Source organism: Tupaia chinensis, unplaced genomic scaffold (genome assembly GCF_000334495.1).
Source record: "Tupaia chinensis unplaced genomic scaffold, TupChi_1.0 Scaffold000539_1, whole genome shotgun sequence".
NCBI lineage: Eukaryota > Metazoa > Chordata > Mammalia > Scandentia > Tupaiidae > Tupaia > Tupaia belangeri.
In genome coordinates this window covers 2,796,009-2,803,275 of record NW_006160052.1, presented here as the reverse complement: position 1 = coordinate 2,803,275, position 7,267 = coordinate 2,796,009, and the positions used below count along the sequence as shown (strand labels likewise).

Genomic DNA, 7,267 nt, shown 5'->3' with positions numbered 1-7,267 from the left:
AAAACATACAGGAAACAAGAAATGAAAAATTATTTGTTGATGGTAACAAGTATATTGATGTGCTTGATTGAGCCAATATACAGTATACTCTAGATGGAAAATCTCATTTTGTATGCTGTAATGATATACAGTGAATGAAGGTAAATAAATAAATTTAAATTTAAAAAAAGAAATTAAAATCCGGGGCCAACAGGTGGCAAGGTGGTTAAGGGCACTGGACTCCCATATGGCTGACCATAGTTCAAGTCCCGGACCTGGTGGTTTGCTTTCTTGCTTTCCTTCTCTCTCTCTGGCCCTCTCTGTTAATAAAAATAAGAATAAATAAATGAAGTTAAGTAAAATAATTCTATTAAAAATATTAAAATCAAAAGAAGAGGGACCAGCAGTTGGTGTAATGGCTATGTCACTGGACTCCCATGCAGTTGACCGCAGTTCGAATCCCGGACCCAGTGGCTTAAACTCACACTAGGTACACGTGTGTGTGTGGCAGGGATCCTAAGAGGAGAATGGAGGAGAAGGGATTGTGGCGTGGCCATGTCCACTGGGGGTGATTTCTCGCTTTCTGTCTCTCCATCTCTCTCTATCTTTCTGGCGAGTACATGTGCCCTATAGCAAAAAACTCTCAAAAAAAGAAAAAAGAAGAAGAAGAAATAAAGATTTTAAAGTAATTTTTGAGCCCCACAGCCTAGTGATAAGGAAGCTAGGCTCCATATGGCCAAACACAGCACAAACTTGAAAAAACACACAAGGCGAATGCCCAAAATCCAACAGGATGGAGAAATGGAGGAAAAGGGATTGTGATATGACCACACTCACTGGGAGGATGCTTTCTCCCTCTCTCTCTCCCTCTCTCTGTCTCTCTCTGGCAAATACAGGTTTGGCAATTAAAAATAATTTTAGAAGACTTAAAAATGAAGATACAGTGTTATTCACTCGGCAAACATGCCCTAAGTAAACTGGAACAGATAAAAGCAAACAAAGATACAGTCACCACCACCACACCACCAAACGGCAATGCAGAATCCCCAAAGCAGGAAGAACGATGACCAGAAATTTAGATTGCTGAGGACAAGCAAATGCTGCTGGCTTACTTCCTGATAACACCCAGCCAGTAAGAAAAGAGCAGGGAATAGGCACACCCAAATTCTAAAGGCCGTGCCAGTGTATAAGCCATCAGAAGAGAGAGACAGAGTACAGCAGACAGCATAATGGTTACATCGCTGGACCCCATATAGTCAGCTGTGGTTTGAGTCCCGCACCCAGCAGCTTAAAATTCACACCAGGCACATGTGTGTGCATGCCCAAGATCCCGAGAGAAGAATGGAGGAGAAAGGACTGCGGAGGGGCCACTCCCCCAGGGGGGGAAGGTGATTTCTCGCTTTCTGTCTCTCTGGTGAGCGCAAATACCCTATAGCAAAAATCTCTTCAAAATAAATAAATAAATAAATAAAGAGAGACACAGACAGACAAATATCAGAAACATAAACAGGTAATTTCTGGCAGGCAATGCTCTCAGACTTTAACCCTACTTTCTGTGCTCTAACTGGGCTATTTCCGAGTTCTGAAATGAGGCTCCATTACTCACGTGGGGCTCACTTGTTAGTAAGAACATGAGTGAGGGAATGAACTGCCCTCCCTCTGCCTTCCTCTTCAAATTCAACACAGTCCACCTACACCATTCTAACCAGGCCTTGGGACCTCTGGTGGCAGCTCCCAGAGTAAAAGCAAAATAAAAGCCAGATCTAAAGCCAACTTCTTTTCCGAAAGAACAACATCACACGTCGCTAAAGTCACTTTCATTTTAAAGCCTCTCCTCTTCTATATTATGCCTTTACTGACACTTTGGTCTTGGGAGACCCACCTAGTGGAGTAGTTGATCCCAGCAGAGACGCTTTTAAAAATTTATTGCAGCTCTGGCTTCGGCCTAATAGCCAAGGCCCAAGATTAGGTCCCTCTTCAAAGTCAAATCCTCTTTACTAAGAACAGAACAATCAAAGGCACAAACTAATCTGACAGCCACTTTCACAGGCCAGTGCTCCTTCTCCCAGAGGCAGAGACCAGGGGCTCCTGGGAGCATTTTTGATGCAGCACAAACCAATCCACCACTTCCTCTCACCTCCATTATAGTTCCATAAAACAGAAAAACTCTGAACACATCAGTGTTCCAAGAAGCACTACAGATCAGTAGAAGAAAAGGGCTCGAGCAGGGTATATTTAACTTCACCACAGAAGGGCAAACACATAAGAATACCAGTGAGCACGGTCCCATGCTCCCTAGAGGTGCCCCCCACCCCTCTTTTCTTGGGAAGTTAATTTCAGCTCGTTGGTCGTGCTGGGATTGTAAAATGAGACAAGAGCCCTCCTCATACCACCTCCCTTTCACTTGTGCCAAAAGCACAGTGACTTTACAACAGAGAACATTTCTGGAACACTGACTAGCTCATCCAGTGAACCAGGAAAATGTAGGATGCTGGGCCAAGTTCATACACTGCTCACTATTTCCAGACTGAGACAGGATGAATATGCAATGGCACCCTTAGAGATTAACCCAGCTCCACTCACACAGCCTACCAGTTCTTGCAGGCATTTTGGAGGGTTGAAGGCCTTTATAAGAAACTAATGACAGGGACCAGAAGATAATGTCATGGTTACGTCGCTGGACTTCCACATGGCCAACCGTGGTTAGAGTCCCAGACCTGGAGGCATGAAACTCATGCTGGGCCTGTGTGTGTATGCCCAAGATCCTGAAAGGAGAATGGAGGGAAGGGACTGCAGGATGCCATCACCCCCGGTGGGGGGATTTCTCACCTTCTGTCTCTGTCTCTCCAGTAAGTACACATGCCCTATGGCAAAAATCTCTGGGGGGGAAAAAAATCTAACTATAACTAGAAGCTTTTCCCTGGAAATATACATGTATATCATCTACATGAAGTTGCAGGGGACTCACTAACCTCTACAATACACCCACAAGTTCCAAATCTGCTCTTGGGGCCACAGGTGGAGTGGTGGTGAAGGCACTAGACTCACTCACACACACACACTCACATATATAATTTTTTTAAAAAGGGGTGGTTTGCCATAGGGCGTGTGCACTTGCCAGAAACTACGCTGCAATCTTTTCTCCTCCACACTCCTCAGGATTTTGGGCACACACACACACGCGCCCAGCATGATTTACAATGTGCCATGTCTGACACTCGAGGAATCTGCCATGTTGGAGTCCAGCATCTTAACCACCACACCACATACTTGCCCCGGACAACCAAGTTTTTGTTTTTGTTTTTTTTCCTTTTGGAGAGGTTTTTGCTATAGGGCACATGCGCTCACCAGAAAGACAGAGAGAGACAGAGAAACAGAAAGTGAAAAATCAGCCCCCAGGGGAATGGCCAAGCCTCAATCCCTCCTCTCTTCTCCTCTCAGGATCTTGCGCACACACGAACATGCGTCTGGCATGAGTTTAAGCCACTGGGTCAGGGACTCAAACTGTGGTTGACCACATGTGAGTCCAGCAGCATAGGCATTACACCAACTGCTGGTCCCGTGGACAACCAAGTTTTTGTGACTCCTGATGCAATGCAGTATCAGGAACACGTTTCCCTCAGCCAAAAATAAAAACAAGAACAAATCTTTCTTGAATCTAATCCAATGTTTATTCATTTTTTTTTTTTTAGAGGTTTTTGCCTTAGAGTGCAAGCACTCACTGGAGAGAGAGAGACAATGAGAGAGAAAGTGAGAAATCATCCCCCAAGGGAGATGGCTCTGCTACAATCCCTTCTCCTCCATTATCCTCCTGGGATCTTATGCACACATATGCACCCAGTGTGATTTTTAAGCCACCAGGTCTGGGACTTGAACCACGGTCAGTCATGTGGGAGTTCAGCAACGTAACTGCTATACTATCTGCTGACTCCCCAACCTTTAAATGTAACTTCTGGTTTGAACCATAAAGAAGCTACCAGACAAATCTAAGTAAAAATTCTCCAACATAGTTGGATCAGTCTCTTAAGCAAGTCAGTGTCATAAATGAAGAGACTATGTAAAAGTGAAAAAGAGGAGAGACCAGCAGCTGGCAAAATGGCTATGTTGCTGGACTCCCATGTAGTCGACCACAGTTCAAGACCCAGACCTGGTGGCTTAAACTCACACTGGGTGCATGTGTGTGTGTGCCCAAGATCCTGAGAGGAGAATGGATAAGGAACTGCAGCATGGCCATCCCCCTGGGGGGTGATTTCTTGTGCCTCTCTCTTTCTGGTGAGCACATGCACCCTATAGCAAAAACCTCTCCAAAAAAAGTGAAAAAGGGGTGGTGAGGTGGTTAAGGGCTCTGGACTCCCACATGGCCGACCGCAGTTCGAATCCCAGACCTGATGGCTTCTTTCTCACTTTCCCTCTCCCTTTCTCTCGCTTTCACTCTGTTCCTCTCTGGTCAAATTAAAATAAATAAAGTTAAACAAAAATAATTCTTAAAAAAAAAAAAAAAAGTGAAAAAGAGAGGCCAGCAGGTGGCATGGTGGTTAAGGTTCTGGACTCCCACAGGTTGATTACAGTTCAAGTCCTAGACCTGGCAACTTGCTTTCTCACCCACTGCCCAATCTCTCTGGTGATCACACATGCCCTGTAGCAAATTTTAACATAATAATAATGTTAAATAAAATTAAATAAATCTTTTTTTAATTAAGGTGCTAGACTCCCACGTGGCTGACTCTGGTTCAAGTCCTGGACCTGGCAGCTTGCTTTCTCACTTTTCCTCTCCCTCCCTCTCTCCCTCTCTCATGAGTGCACATGCCCTCTGACAAATTGAAATAATAATAAATAAAAATAATTATTTAAGTGAAAAAGACTTAAGGAACATAATATCTACATAAAATGCACAGTCCTAGATTGGAACCTGAAGTAATTATATATGACATTGTGGGGAAACTGGGGAAAACTGAATATGAAGTGAGAACAGTACGATGTAAAGGAATTGTTAATTTTGGGGTATAATGTAGATCTGATTATGAAAGAAAATATTCTTAGAGACATAAACTATTAAAGAAGTGAAATGTCATCTACCTGTAATTTAAAACACTTTTTAAAAATTGTATTATTATTATTAATTTGCAGTAAGGCACATATGCCCATCAAAAAGAGAGAGAGAAGAGAGAAAAAGCAAGCTGCCAGGTCTGGGACTTGAATCACATTTGGCCATGTGGGAGTCCAGCATTTTGACACCACCTGCCACCCATAAGAATTAAAGTGAAGGACCAGCAGTGGGCATAATGGCTATGTTGCTGGACTCTCATGTAGTCGACCATGGTTTGAATCCCAGATCTGGCGGCTTAAACCCACACCAGGTATGTGTGCGTGCATGCCCAAGAACCCAAGAGGAGAATGGAGGAGAAGGGATTATGGTGTGGCAATCCCCCTTGGTGGTAGTAGAGGGGGGTGATGTCTCGCTTTCTGTCTCTGTCTCTCTTTCTAGCAAGCACACGCGCCTTATAGTAAAAACCTCTCTCAAAAAAAAAAAGAAAGAAAGAAAGTGAGCTATGGGCCCAGTGGTTAAGGCAGATGGATCCACACAGCCAACCATGCAGTTTAAATCCCAGTCCCAGTGCTTGGGGAAAAAAAACCACACCAGCAGGTATGTGTGCATACATGCCCCAAATCTCGACAAAATGAACATGGAGAGGGACTACAGAGTGATAATACCCTGTGAAGGTGTGCTTCCTCCTTCCCCCTCTGTCTTTCCCTCTTGCTCTCTTTGATGAACATATTCACCCTCCGGCAGATTAAAACAAAGAAAGTTAGCAGAGAGGAGAAACAAAATAAAGTTAAGAGAATGAAAATCAAAGTAGGGGCCAGCAAGTGGCATGGTGGTTAAGGGCACTGGACTCCCACAAGGCTGACCACGGGTTTAAGTCCCAGACCTGGAGGCTTGCTTTCTCACTTTCCCTCTCTCTCTCTCACTCTGTCCTTCTCTGGTCAAATTAAAATAAATTAATTAATAAAGTTAAATAAAGTAATTCCTTAAAAAAAAGAAAATCAAAGCAGAAAAGGCAAAAAAAATTTGAGATCTGTATTCTTGAAGGATTAGTAAAAACAGGATCTGCTTACTCATAGATATTTATATTTTTTAACTTGTGTTCAAATTCTATCTTCATTTTAATTAATTGTGCTAATATTGGGAGAGAATAAAAAACAATTAAGCTTGCTCTAAGCTACAGAAGGACTGATATTCAAGACTGTCTAGCAGTCCTAGCTAGGAGCTTATTCTGCCACACGAAGGAAAGGCCAGACGGTTCCCAGCACCTGCCTTTCCTGGGCTTGGCCTGGATAAAATCCAGAAACCAAATGGACTCCTCAGAACTGCTCCTTGCTCCAGCAGAAAGAGCAGCACAGCCACCACCTAAATGGCCCATGTTCCTACAGGGCAGAAAAGCAGAAGGCCCAGCAGGTCAGAGCAACTCCACAAGGTCTGTACCTGAGCAGGTATCGAACACCGTCACCTGCGTCCTTCAGGGGTTCCAGGTAGATCTCCAGCCTCTTGTAGGACAGAACCAAGTTGAAAAGATCAAAAGCGGGGGACTTGGCAGGAGCAGGAGGAGACTCTGAGGAAGGCTCGGCCATCACGCTGGGGCTCGCCTCTGGCCCACTTCCCTCTCGCTCGGGGGTCTGCATCCTGCAACCACAGTAATTCCGGGATTTACACTGCACTTCCAGTCCCCGTCTACCTCATTATTCAGTGGGGTACCCAGAAAAACCTGTGAAGTAGGCAGGACCGCATGTGGAATGCGGGGCTCAGAAGGGAGTTCAACTGAAGTTCGCAAGAGGAAGTGAATTACTTCGGATGTAACATCCCATCCTTGGGAACCCCCCCACACACCACCTGCTCTTCCCAACACCCATCAAGAGTACGAATTATAAAGGCCAAGCACACATAGTTGCTGGAGGAAGGTAACCACGGTCTCACAAGAGATGAAGTCCTGAGATCTTTCTCTCCCACGGTTTAACTGGGTAATTCCTACTCATCCTTCCGGCATCCGCTTAAACATCACTGCCTGGCTCTAGGGAAGTTTCTGCCAACCTGTCTGGTATTACACCAAAGCAAACCCCCTGCTTCCGTGCCTGTCTCCCCCTCCTCATTTTGGTCCTGACTCACCACGGGTTCTGCGTGCAGTGGACACTTACTAACCGCTCGCGGACAGCGACAATGAACTGGCGTCCTCGCCCCGCCCACCTCCGACCCTTCCTCTCCCTCGCCGACCCCTTCCTAGACACCCTTTAC

At 45.0% G+C, this 7,267-nt stretch overlaps 1 protein-coding gene across 5 annotated transcripts in view; it reads right to left on the bottom strand.

Annotated features, from left to right (window-relative positions):
- ZFYVE27 (zinc finger FYVE-type containing 27) overlaps nucleotides 1-6,710 on the bottom strand; it is a 31,765-nt gene extending 25,055 nt beyond the window's left edge. Inside the window, exon 1 of one of the 5 annotated variants that reach the window (XM_006157345.3) lies at nucleotides 6,464-6,710. In XM_006157345.3, coding sequence (XP_006157407.1) covers nucleotides 6,464-6,660 — 197 coding nt within the window. In that variant the 5' untranslated portion in view covers nucleotides 6,661-6,710. The remainder of the gene's footprint in view (nucleotides 1-6,463) is intronic. The other 4 variants (XM_006157346.3, XM_006157347.3, XM_006157348.3 and 1 more) reach the window with 4 other exon arrangements.
- Nucleotides 6,711-7,267: the final 557 nt, after the last annotated feature.